Raw genomic sequence first — 13,101 nt, forward strand, 5'->3', positions numbered from 1 at the left:
CAAACCGCATGAGAGAAGCCTTGCCCCCAAGTCCCCTCGCCCCCAAATCTCCTCGTCCTGTCCCCTCGCCCCCAAATCCCTTCGTCCTGTCCCCTCACTGATCCCAGTCCTGCCCCAAGGCCCCGGCCCCGGCCCCCGTTGCCATGGCCACAGCGGCGGACGCCGCGCCGCACCTACCAAGCGTGAGGGCGGCGGGGGGAGCGCGTCCCCCCCCGGCCCGCGGGGAGCGTGGTAGCGCCCAGGCTGGGCGGAGCCGCTTTCCACCTGAAAATGGCGGCCTTTTGTTTAATTCGGTATTCAAAACCAGTTTTGAGCGGTTTTCTTATTTCTGGTGAGAAATAAGATAAATACAGCTTTCTATGGTATATTTCCTTTATTTTAGGAATTGGGTTTTATCTCCCTGCGGCAGCAAAGGTTCCTGGTGATAGCATCGTAGGGCTCTGCAGGAGTAATGCCCTGGTGACCCCCCTAGCGAGCAGGGGACTCTGTCCCTGTATGTGGGGAGTCCCCTGGGTGACACGGCCCTTCCTCTTGATCCTTGCAGCCCCTTGCCTCAGTGACCCCCCTGGAAGCTCCTGCGATGTGGGAGACTGTGCAATTACAGCACCCAAATGTTTTGCTTTCAGAGCCCCTTGCACTGATGCAGAGAGCGATATTATTGTGTGGGTGAGAAACTCAGGCCGAAGCCCCGGCAACAGGGACAACCTTTGTTTTTAACACCTTGGACATCAAGGTGTTTTCCTGCTTCGTTAAATCTGCTCGTCAGTGTGAGGTAACACCAGCCCCAGCTGCTCTGCAGCTCCCAGGGCTTCCTGCTCAGTCCACCCTGTATTACAGAGGAGGTGGCTGGAGCATCACACAAATATCTCCATGTCCTCCAGTTCTCGGGGCTAATTGCATCTTCCTCTGCTGGCAGGACCTGAGCCGGGATCGATGAGCTCTGTTTCTGGCAGCGGCTAATTAAATCCTCTGAGGATTACAGGTAAATCAGTCTGTTCATTGCTAAGAGGTTTGGAGGAGCACTGGTCCCACTGTTTGAGGAAAGCAGCCCAAGCTGTGCGTTGGATTGAGGGCGGCTGCTTGTACTTGTGCTCCTTGAAATCATGTTGATGTCTGAATGCTGGAATACAAATATCAGGAAACAGTGGTGTTTCTGCACGTCTCGCCATCACTATACATTCGTTTCCCTTCCACATCCAAACAGTTTCTCACTTATTGCAATGTTTGTGTCTCTTGGATTCTTCTGCGTTGTTTCTGCATATCCATCCGTTACATATTGCACGTTGGACTTCTGATTGACAACTGAAAGAGAAACACACATTTATTACTGGTTTTGTGAAGGGAGGGGTACCTGCATGGTTTAAATATTGTTGGTGGTGAAATGGGGCAAGAGCCATTCAGGACAGTTTAACAATAGTAGCGTTCCTGGTATATACCATGCATATTGTTTTAAATAATGTTTCAGCAGATTATATTTAGAAACTAGATAAACCCATTGTGATTATCCAGTCTAACCTATCAGATAAAAAGCAATGATTTTCATTTCTGCATCACTCTTGCTGCAGCTATAATATCTGTGGTGGACCCTTGGTTATGAATGGTTTGGGTTTAGAATATTCAGGTTTTAAACATGCAGTTTGCAAATATCTCTGCAGGGTGAGATTGACTGCAATCTGCCCTGGCTGTGGTCAGCAGCAATGGTCTAACAGGAATCAGGGTCTAACAGGAACCAGTTTATGTTGGTTAAAGCTTCTTACCGTGTCCATTCTTCTCCAGGCCTGGACTGTCTTCATTAGATTTGGACTTAAAACTCTCCACTGTCTGGTCTGAAACATCATTTTCTGCACAGAAAACAAATGTAATTAAGATGATTGATTTTGCCATGACTCTTCCCCATAAAAATCCTGAGAGACCAGTCATAAAATGGGGGTTCAATCATCCTCATCATCCAAGAGAGATGCTTAAGATAATAATTTCTTTGGCTCTCGTGGCACCTCATATCAGCTGAAGCATGACCCGAGGCTCAGTTACAGGGACTCTGCAAACAGTTGTTTGCAACAAGTTGCAGCTGCTGTCTATGGGAGAAGGACATTTAATTGGTGGCTGGAGGAGCCGTGTCTTGTCTCCACTCAACAGGCTCCTCACTTCTCCAGCCCCCCCAAACAAAGCAGCACCAGCAGCTGCTGGACGCGGCCACCACTCACCTCTCTTCCACACCCCGTGAGCTTTCTTCAGCTTCCTCATAAAGAGCAGGACAATGATGAGCAGCACGAAAATCAGAGCAGCCACCAGGATGGGCAGCAGGAGATGATTCTCCTTCGTTTCCATGCCTTCAGGCTGCACGTTTTGCTCTGTAAAAAAGGCAGGTGCATGGTTGTGTTGTTAAATAGCTTCCTGTGTGTCTCTGGCAATTAGGACAAAATGATAGATCCTGGACCAGGCCAGATGAACACGGTGGGAGTGTAGAAAGTCACCTTATTGGACTTAATTTTAGGCTGGGGTAATTTTTTTTTTACTTATATCAGCAAGAAGAGCTGTTGGAAATTGGTAGACTTGTGCCCTAGCACAACAAACAGTAACATTTAACATTTTTTCTAGATGCTAAAAATGGTAATGGTAATTACCCACGTAATTACCATTATGAGGACAGAGAGAACCAGCTTGCTGTAAGAAAGCTTGTTGTGTGTTTGGAAACTGTCACTGAACTCACGAGTTCGTACCGAAGGTGATGGTGGAAATCACAGTTACATTTTCAGTTGCTGGTGTGTCTGGCGTGGAAATCTCCTCTTCTGTGACGTTGCCATTGAATGATGTTTCAGCCCCTGGAGGAATGGAAATGAGAATGTAGCACTTCTAAACAAATATAAATGAAGTGTTCCTGTATTTCTAAGCCAGCTGATTGATTCTTCTCCCCACGGGGCTTGTCGCACTAAGCAGGCACCTTTGCCCACCTGGGTGGGTTTTGGCCCATTTGACCCATTTGGGCAGCGGAGCTCTTGGTTCTTCTGCTGGCAACAGTTCCTCCGCTCCGAACCTGCAGCCTGCTCCGTGCACAGATAATTGTTGTTGCACAGTGCCATCTAGTGCAACCGTCCAGGGAAACCCAGCCTGGCGCACACCCACCTGCTGCTGCTGTGGCTGATGTTCTTCTGCATCTAACGGGTTCTGTCTGCTTTCATGGTTGTAAAACTGAAGGCTCCCCGCACAAGAAAGAAGTGCTGGTTTTTATGTTATATGCGGGTTAGTGATGTGGAATGTAATGCTGTTCTCAATAGCATTTCCGTCCTGGTTTGGTAAATTCATGTAACTAAGACCGAACTTACAAGTAGATGTGACATCGGGTTGGAGGTTTTGCTGGGTTGGTGTTGATGCGGAGCTGCTAACTACTGGATCTTCTGGTACTGTAGAAGGGATGGTTAGTTGCTCAGATCCTAAAGGAAAACCCCCCAAACCCAAGATAAATATCAGAAGAGACACTTTGCCGTGGAACTGATCCATGACAAATGAAAGCTGCTCTGGTATGCTCCATGCTCCGGGCTGTTTGGGTTGCTCTATCTGATCTGTGCTTAGACTTACAGTCCCACCCTCCCGCCTTCAGCTTTCCTGTCCTCTGAACGTATTTAATGCTACGAAAAGAGGAGAAAAATGAAAGCGAAACCCTTACCATTTTGTTGTGGGCAGTTTGGAGCAGAGGCTGTGCTGCTGTTCAGCTCCGACTCTGCTGCAGTCACTGGGGAAGAAAACCAAAGCGGTTGTGAAATGTCCCTCGGTGCTGATGGCAGCTGCTCTTTTGCAGCCCTAGTTCTACATAAAGATGCTGCATGATATTTTCTGTGACAGATACTGTGTTTATCTGCCTTGCGCATTAGTTAAGAAAAGGCCAAGCAGTTAATACGTACCTGGAGATTGCTCATTCCCAGTTGCATGTGTATTGACCTCTGGCGCAGCTGGTGCAGGATCTGTATTTGTCACTGAAAAAACCCAACAACAATACAACTTTCAGAACACTTTATAAGCATTTGTTGAAGCAAGCAATCTAAGGAAGAACTTTCCTGTCCTCTGAACGTATTTAATGCTACGAAAAGAGGAGAAAAATGAAAGCGAAACCCTTACCATTATGTTGTGGGTGGCCTGGAGTAGAGGCTGTGCTGCTGTTCAGCTCCGACTCTGCTGCAGTCACTGGGGAAGAAAACCAAAGCGGTTGTGAAGCCTGAGCAAAATGTCCCTCGGTGCTGATGGCAACTGCTCTTTTGCAGCCCTAGTTCTACGGAAAGATGCTGCACGATATTTTCTGTGATCGATACTGTGTTTATCTGCCTTGCGCATTAGTTAAGAAAAGGCCAAGCAGTTAATACGTACCTGGAGATTGCTCATTCTCAGTTGCATGTGTATTGACCTCTGGCGCAGCTGGTGCAGGATCTGTATTTATCTCTGAAAAAACCCAACAACAATACAACTTTATAAGCATTATAATATACTTTATAGAAGCATTTGTTGAATCAAGCAATCTAAGGAGGAACAAGGTAAGAAGAATTAGAGTGATCCTAAGGATGAGTAAATGGGCAGAAGGCAAACTCTAAGAATTATTAGAAAAGCAGCTTCAGTGTTAATTTACATTGACACCCTGCTAGCTTCCCAGGTGGATGTGTCTAATGCACAGAAGACGTGGAGAGCTCACTGCTTTTTAGGAACATGAACTTTGAATTATATTTAAAGCTTTAGGCCAAACATGCCTGAATTCTAGCAGCAGCACTGGGGAACTGACCAGTCTGGGCTGCTGTGACTTAATATTTAGTGCATTTTAAGGTAGTTAAGAAGCATAAAAAAAGCCCCCAAATATTAGCTTGGAGTTCTTCTTGTGCCCCAGGTGGCCCTCATTTAAAAATAGATCCTACACACACAGCAGTAACCTATGGGCTTCAGCTTTGCATCACTTCCCCCACTTCAGAGAGGTAAACCGGGATAGTCTCAGCTCAAGGAGCCTGCGGTACCCGTCCTAGGAATGTCCTCAAAGTGGAAAGATGCCATCAGCTCCTCTTTCAGCGCTTGGTGGCGAACGATGCAGCTGGCGGTTGAGCCGGGCCCATAGGCGAGGACTGTCAGCCTGCTGGTTGTGCTCCATTTCTTCCCATCCGCTTCTAACTTGTGCTTAGTGTCACCTAGACACCCGTTGCAAGAAAACATTTAAGTGCTTTCTAGTCAAGAGCAATTTAATGAAAAACCTTGCAGGCGCTATCTGCATTACTGGGCTCTGCTAAAGCAGCGCGTGATTACTGTGCACAAGTGGTTCATTGTGTAAATGGATTACACGGGAACCCGAAGGCAGCAAGGTCATGTTTTCTTCCTCGGCGGCTGTTTAAGTGCCGATGTCGCTGCATCTCCTGCGCTCACCCCAAAGCCTCCGCTCTGTTTCACGACTCGTGTGGGGAAATTGCCCTGCAGGACTGTGGCAAAATGGCCACTTTTGGTCCTCACTGAACAGAATAAATTGCTTTTCTATGTGCCACAGCCATGCAAGGACCTGCTGTTTGCAGCATGACCGAGATGTAGAAAAGTTCTGGTTCTGCTATGCTATCCAAGGGCATTGATTTTGTGTCTTAATAACTGTGGATTTGTTACCCAGAATGTAAAAAGAAGTAATTAAATTTGTATTGCTGTGCAGTATTTATGACTGTAATAAATAAGCATTGGTGCAACTCTGTTAAATTTTGTACAAGTCAGTGCGAGTTTGACTCTTCCCTTTTTGCAGTGGGCTAAAGTTAACCAAAGATTAATTGCCTTGCCATAATGAATTAGAGAGAGCCATGTAACTTGTCTGATGTAATTCCTGGTCTTCTAGGTAATACTGACTTCTAATCATTTATACGAAATGGAAGAATAAAGGTGTATTTCATGTGGCAGAGACATCTTTGAATAGCGCTGGTGGAGAGGAAGGTTTTCTCAGATGTTTAACTTAAATGCCCAAGGTGGCACAATAATCTCTACTGTCTGTAATGCCACAGCTCTCTGGAAACAAACTGTTTTCTCTTGATCCGTTACCCTTCGTAACACCTTTATTTCTTAAATGAAGGAAATTCCTTGTTTCCAAATTAGCCTTTACAGATAACTTGCCATATCATAGACACCACTCCGGCTATTTTTCTCAGACTTTGATATGGGTGCACATTTCCTGTGTAATGTGCTACAGTTACAGCTGATAAACTAGTTATTATTAGAACATGGTCTTCAAAGGAGCTATTTATATAGTACACAAATTAAGCTGAGCTGTGTGGTGGCTCTGAGCATGTTAACAAGAGGGAAAGGCTGGTGTGTGCCCGAGCTGCTCAGCAAAGCCGGGCAAAATCTACCGCTTACAACATGAAAATGGTTATAATGGATTTGTTAACTGACTTTATATTTGGGCTTTGAAAATTGTGCCGCCGGTTTTGGTTTCATTTTATTTCAGTGGAATTTTGCTCCAGACTCTCAAGAGATTCTGGTGCCAAGTGATTGTTTTGTGCTGAACGTGAGCAAAGCAGATCAGCCTTTCTCTTGCATAAACACTGAATTCAACGCTGACTTTTCTCCAAACGGGCACCACGGGGGCTGAGCTGGACGGAATGAGCAGAGGATCAGTGGTAGTCCCAGCAAATATGTTACAGAAGGTGTTTCACCCTCCAGTATTTTTAAACATCCCCAAGGCTGATAAGGAGAAATTGTTAGTAATCCGTCCCTGATCCTTTCGCACTTACCGGGGAGCTCTATGCCATTGTCCAACAGCCAGGTGACCTGGGGCTGTGGTTTACACCCATGGGTATAGCAAGACAGCGTAATGCTGCTTTCTGTGTCTCGGGATACTTCCAGTACTGGGTTAGAAGGAGCAGCTGCAGCAAGAAGATTTAGAATCAGTTACAGTACATCTTTCCACTAATTTTTAGGAATGGCTGCATACACAGCGTTGTTCTGGGGGACTGAGCTAAGACCGGGATTACGGTGTGTTAAGCACCATGCAGGTGTATGCAAAAATGCATCTCTGGAGTTGAGGAGCTGGCTTTGTTCTGCTCCTCTGGAGCAAAGCAGGTGAGGGAACTTACCTAATACCTCAACAGTCTTGTTCTTGCTTTTGAATGGGTCGCCATAGTAGTAGCACTTATAGACGCCTTCATCGTGCACGGTTACGTTAGACAGTTGGATGGATAATTCCTCCTTTGAATAATGGATAAGTTTGTACCTCCGATCTCTTAAAGCTGTAAGGAAAATAAAACCCAGCATGCTATGTGTCTTGGTGCATAAAAGGAAGACAGATACTCAAAGCAGTAATGAACGAGGAGGTTTTCTTTATTGCATTTTTAAAATTCATCAACGGTTGATGTAAGGGAGCAGTTCTAGCACAAAGCTTTGCCAGCTGGTGCTGCGCTGGCACAGAGGCCGCAGTAAACTGAAGAAAAGGGGAAACATGCTGCCAGTGGGGAAAATTAGATGTTTTTTCTTGCTTTTATTATCAGGGGCTCTTATTCCTGTGTGAGGATTTGATATGTGGTCAGAACAGCAATATGACCTTTGAATACCAAGCGTAGATGCATGAACTGAGGAGCTTTCCCTGCCCCATTCCCCAAGCCTTTATCTGGCCCCGAACAAACAACTTCCCCTCTTTGGCTGTATTTTGTGATATATACAGGAACGCTATGGTCAGCCCACACCTCTTTATTACCTGCTTATTAATTGGCTGTTTCGCTTCCCCTGTCCTCGCCAAATCACCTTGGTTTTAATGAGCCCGCCTCCTAGGATGTCTGTACTGTGCTGCGCAGTCCCCTTTCTCTCTCTATACTTTTAAATCTGCTTCATTCCTCTTGTTGGGTGACCCATCGGAATCTTCGGGGTCAGGCCAGCGAGTCACGGGGACTTTTCCCACAATCGCAGCACAGAAAGTGCAACTTTTCTGCCTTTAAATTGAACTGAAAAGCACAGAAAGTGCAACTTTTCTGTCCTTAATTTGAACTGAAACTGGGGACGTGTATCAGTCACGAGGGACAAAAAGACCTCCAAAACGGTTGTGTTTTTTTCTTAGGTACCCAATGTTATTGGGATAAATCCCAGTCAGTGTTATCATCAAAGCCTGAAGCTTTAAGAAGAAGGGATGCTGACTCGGTACTGTACAAATGGGGAGTCCTCATCTAGCAGAGCTAGTTGAATTCAGACCAAAAGGAGGGGAGATAAGGACAGATAGATGTGAGGTATAGGCAGTGGAAGGGAATATAATAAGTGTAACTTTGGCTTTGTCAGCACATATTAGAAACCACTGCTTGTCGAATTCCCCGATGAGCAGAAGAGCACCCAGGGCTTTCAGGCATGTCCTCTCCCATCTCTCTTGTAAGGCAGGAGGGGGGTTTTGTGCTTATCTCTCGGTGCTGGTGGTAACTATGGTTTATTGGTAAAAGCTCTAGTGCCAGACCACTCTTGTGGGGGCTTTCCATTTCATCAGCTTCCTGCAGAGCGGGGCTGAGTGTGAAACCATCTCGGGCGGTTGGGTAACAGCTGAGTCAGCCTGGCCATGGAAAGCCCACCCGGAGTGACCCTCCAGCCCCCCGTGGAAAGTGTTGCCTTCAGTTTTCACACTTACCCCGCTGGGTGTTCAGGAAAATGCTAAAACCGTGAGGGTTAAACCACTGCTGGGCAGAACTGTTGTCACTGCTGAGGGTGCAGCGCAGATTTAGGTCTTCACCTTCCTTCAGAGTTACGGTTTCACTGGCAGCTCCTGGAAAATCCCCTGCCAGAGGCGAGGGGGAAAAACCATCTATTAAATTAAATGTGACAAAAATGTTTCACGCAGAGTAATATGTCAGCTTTCTCTTTTTTTTTTCCGTGGGTGTAAAGGTTTTCTTACATTGGGAAACTTGCCAATACAATTGTACTGATACCAATAAATCACAGTCATTAGATAGGTCACCACAGCTGCTGGGTAAGACTTGTACCAGAGGTGTGTGATCTTCATCTGTCAGCACAACCAGATTTAGTTATTGAATGTTATTCCACACAAGCCATTGAATAATTGATAGGAGACCCTTTTATGTATATGTATATGTATATGTAACCCTGTATGTTAATACAAACAGGAATTTTCCTTATTCCATGTTCCCTTCTGGAGCTGTTGGACCTGCTCGAGCAGTGAATGATTAGCCCCTTGCACAATGAGGCTTTTTTACTCAAAAAGCATAATACTGCGACTGCTTTGAACTGGCTTTGAAACTTCTTCCGCAGGCAAGATCTGCAAACCCGGCCTGGCACAGGTTCCTAAAATGAAATGTCATTCTGTGTCTTTCTATCTCATTTTACAGGCAGTAAAGTGTGTTTTTTTCTCTCCAGACATTCTAAGATACCTAATACACTTTGTGAAAATACTTTATGCCCTAGAATGAATTGTTTTCTCCATAAAAAGCATGTGCTGCAGAAATTACTAAGAGCAGTGCCCAGGTCAGAGTTCAGTAAATAGGCAGTGAGAGAGGTTTATTTTCATTTCTGTGTTGTGTAGTTTGATTTTATTCTCTAGGTAGCTGTGTGCTGCAGGTTCCTGCTACACACACGACCATTTCAGTTTGGAGAAATGAATCTGCTGGGCTTCAGGAAAGCTTTTCATTTTCATCCAAGATATTTAAACATCTCTCAGCAATGCAGCTCGTGCCACGCGCGGGTTGTTTGCCAAGGAGCAAAAGGAAAACCTTGCAGCGGTTCTGCTTGTGAAACCCCGTGTCGGGGGGGGCAGAGAGGCCTTGCTGTGGTTTTCCTGCATTGTTTTCAGTGACAGTTTCCCGTCGCCAACAGCAGCGCGGGGGCTTTCAGGTCGCTCCTTTTGAGGCGAGAGCAGCAAGACCGAACCAGAAAAGGGGGAGGTGTTGCTTGCTTTTCTAAACCAGCAAGCAGCAGCCCCCAGAACGGAGCATAAACAGAATTTCCGTGAGCGACCGCGGCTGCATTCAGACCATGACTCACAGGTCAAGTTTCCTTCCATGCACGGGGGGTGGTTTGATGGGTCTTCAAACCACTGTAGCCCACCAGGGCACAGTCATGGTGACACGGGACATGCTGCAGTCCCAGCTCTAGAGGACAGTGATTCTTGTACCCTGTGGATCCCAGGTGCCCTGGGTACCTGGAAAGATTAGCCCAGCATCAAGTACAGTGATATATCCACCTTCTTGGCAAGACAGAGCAGCAATTTCATGCTAGAAACTGCAGGATGCAACCGAGCAGAATGCCTCTGGTTGCTCTAATTTGAGCCTTTAGAAAGCACACAGAGCTTATTGCAGTGATACGCACTCAATACATAATTTCAGAGTTATCTTTAAAACTGGAGCCTATAGAGAAATCGTATTGAATGGGTTATTTTTGACCTGTGGCTGCTGAACCTGCGAGTGGGAGCCTGAATTAACTCTGGTGGCCAAGCGCAGGTAGCAGTTGTCAGCAGGCACGAATTCTTCGTGCATTAGTCTGGCAATATTGGGGGAAGAGGGGCTGTGCACTGAAACAGAGTGGAAGCTGCTGATTTGGAGCACGTCTGCTGTTCAGCCAGGATATAACTGACAGCTTCTTCTGTTAAACACAAGCAATGGTAATAAAATATCCTAAGCAAGCAGTATTACAGAATGCTTTGTCGCTGTTTAGATTGGATGGGTCCGATGTTAACAATACCTTTGTGTACAAGAGTATTACCAAAGCGTCAGCAATAGCACCGCTGTGTTTTCTGCTCCAGCATTTAAGGAGAGGGACAGTTCTTCAATGAGAACCAGACTCGTGCCTGTGTTCCTCCTGCAAAGCTCAGCTTAAGTCTTTTCCTATTTGAAATAGTCAAATGTGAACCTCGTACACTCTCCTGTGTATGAAGGAGAGGGGATTAGCAGAGCAGGTATAAGCTGCATCCTCTAGTAGGAGTAAGGAGGTTGAGCATTTAAAGTGCTTTTCATTTTCAAAGTCCTTTGCAAGAGGTTTCTAAATTACTCTGGCTTCTTATATTAGCATCTTTTTGCACAATATGTGTCCAGAGGCGTACACAGACCTCCAAGCCATGACAGCAAGCAGCAATCTGCTGTCCAGATTTAAGGGAGAATCTTTCCATTTGCCAATGCTTTGCCACCTCAAGCATGCCAGGAGGTGAACTGATCTCCTGGATACGGGGTTGAGCAGTCAGCCGGAATTCAGCACCAGCGTGCTTTGGAACTTTGGTGACAATACAGCATTGTCACCAAGAAAACAACAACAGCAAAGCCGCTTCGCGTGTTGTGCGCCCCAAAGCTCTGGAAATGGAGTTCTCCAAGCTGACTGCTTGCAAAGGGGACGTGCTATAAAGCAATGTGTACTGCTTACCTTGCATGAGGAACAGAGCCACGACGTGCAGCACCCTGGGGAAAGTCATAGTGCGGTGCGGGCGAGACGCTCTGTGCTGGTTTCCTCTGTCTGCCGGGGCCACGGGGTCCCTTTTCAGCACCGGGGGAGCAGATTTACCGTGACTTCATCACTGCGGGTTCTGTGCCTCCTTTGCTCTCCCTGCCATTCCACTCTCGCGTTTCCAAGGTGTTGGTGGCTGCTGAGAAATCTGTGACCTCACAGGTCCCTAAAATGAAACTGGTGGGTGACAGGAGTGGTGGCGCTTCGCCTCGCGCCCCCTCCGGCTCTGTCTGCTCAGCGTCTGTGCGGGGGTGATGTATATAGAGGGGAAAGCACCTAAAGGTGCAGTGATCCTACAGGTGCACTGCGCGGGGTTTAATTCCCCAAGATGTGGGGCACCCTGGAAGGCAGAGATTATTAGGTGAACAGCGCTGTTGTGCAGTAATTGAAGGTTGCTTGAAAACCCAGCTGAATGGTTCAAATCCCTGGAAAAAATAGCCTTGCATCACTCTGCATCTTATACCTCTGTATGCATAAGGAGGTTTGCATTGCTCTGCTTGCAGGGATGCCAGCAAAACAAATAACCAGAGGAACAGAATTAGCTGCGTGTGGTTTGTGGCTCTCCGGGGAATTAAGAGCATTGGGGAGGTGGTTGTGAAGGGTTCGCTGAGCACCAAAGCATCGAGGAGGTCCCAGGGGACCGACCGGTGGCACAATCTGGGTTTCGCGTGTCCTGATTATTTCAGGGCGCAGCGAAGCTTTTTGTGTCTCCTGGGTGCGTGATGTCCAGCAACTTCGCAAGATTTGTCCAAACCTCCTTCCATGGCGTAACCATGAGTGCTGATTCCAAAAAGGCTTCGGCAAATCCTCTTCTGGCAGTTTCCTGCAACTGCCCGACATTCACTGCGAATGACTAATACAGTCAACATGAGCTGATAAAATAAGAAGTGTGGTGTAAAAGCCATGTGTGTTTACAGGGCACAAGTTTGAGTGAATGGGACAAAATGGTTAGTTATAAATACATTACGCATTTCAGTTCCAATTTACTAGAACCTGTTTCCATTAAACCTTCAGGTGCATGGAAGTGCATCACGCAGTGTATATCTGACTCCAAAAAGCTCTGGCTTTTGTGTTAATCATAATAGGATGGGTTTTACTGGAAAACAGAGCTATGGGCCATGAAGTTTAGTGTCGTTAGTTGGTTCGAAAGGAGTCTTGCTGGCTGGTTAAACTACTGCTGGATTAAAAGATCCAGATTATGAAAGAAGATATGTGTTGAGAAGGTAAGAGGTGCTTTGGTGTAGTTGTGTTTCCAGTTCCACACATCTAAACTTGACAGTAAAATAATTCTGGGGGAAAAAGCCATCAAGCAATAGAGAGACTGGATGATCTTTTGAGGTCCCTTCCAATCCCCAACATCCTGTGATTCTGTGAAATCACCTGCGTCCAACCCGGAGGGAAAACTGTTCCTGCGCAGCAGAAGGAAAACCAGACTTGAGATAGTTTTGTGCCATCTGCTGTCAAATAGATGAACTTCATCTTTTGGTGGAGGGAAGGAAAATGCAACTCAAATTCCCCATTCTTCATGCTTCTGAGGCTGCCACCCCATCCGGGTCCATTGCAGGTCTGTGTCAGAACATTCGCGCCACCAAATCCGAGGTGCTTGGGAGGAGAATTGAAACGGGCATGGGAAGGTGTGGGTGCGCGGCAGCTTTATTAATCACCTACGAGACGTTTTTGTCCGAC

General features: G+C 46.4%; 1 protein-coding gene across 4 annotated transcripts; it reads right to left on the bottom strand.

Annotated features, from left to right (window-relative positions):
* Positions 1–234: 234 nt before the first annotated feature.
* Positions 235–11,699, bottom strand: CRTAM (cytotoxic and regulatory T cell molecule). Of its 4 annotated transcripts, none has more exons than XM_082070368.1 (15): positions 11,335–11,699; positions 8,600–8,746; positions 7,074–7,226; positions 6,732–6,863; positions 4,992–5,159; positions 4,360–4,431; positions 4,114–4,179; positions 3,900–3,971; positions 3,665–3,730; positions 3,324–3,401; positions 2,721–2,822; positions 2,205–2,351; positions 1,758–1,841; positions 1,213–1,302; positions 235–1,120 (listed from the first exon to the last, which is right to left on the bottom strand). In XM_082070368.1, exons 1-15 carry the CDS (start codon positions 11,381–11,383, stop codon positions 957–959), a joined length of 1,590 nt encoding a protein of 529 aa, XP_081926494.1. In that variant the 5' UTR covers positions 11,384–11,699; the 3' UTR covers positions 235–956. The 4 variants fall into 4 exon arrangements, with proteins under 4 accessions (XP_081926494.1, XP_081926493.1, XP_081926496.1 ...); XM_082070367.1 differs by having other exon boundaries at positions 3,324–3,431; XM_082070370.1 differs by lacking the exons at positions 3,900–3,971; positions 4,114–4,179.
* Positions 11,700–13,101: the final 1,402 nt, after the last annotated feature.

The sequence above is a fragment of the Streptopelia decaocto genome (genome assembly GCF_964273445.1).
Source record: "Streptopelia decaocto genome assembly, chromosome: 21".
In the NCBI taxonomy this organism is placed as follows: domain Eukaryota; kingdom Metazoa; phylum Chordata; class Aves; order Columbiformes; family Columbidae; genus Streptopelia; species Streptopelia decaocto.

What these genes read in the sequence shown, in the direction of transcription:
- CRTAM (XM_082070367.1), bottom strand. Translation starts at nt 11,383, where the DNA reads ATGACTTTCCCCAGGGTGCTGCACGTCGTGGCTCTGTTCCTCATGCAA. An exon ending in GGCTCTGTTCCTCATGCAAG is followed by an intron (nt 8,747 to 11,334) that starts GTAAGCAGTACA and finishes CGCCTCTGGCAG; the next exon opens with GGGATTTTCCAGGAGCTGCC. An exon ending in CAAGACTGTTGAGGTATTAG is followed by an intron (nt 6,864 to 7,073) that starts GTAAGTTCCCTC and finishes TTCTTGCTGCAG; the next exon opens with CTGCTCCTTCTAACCCAGTA.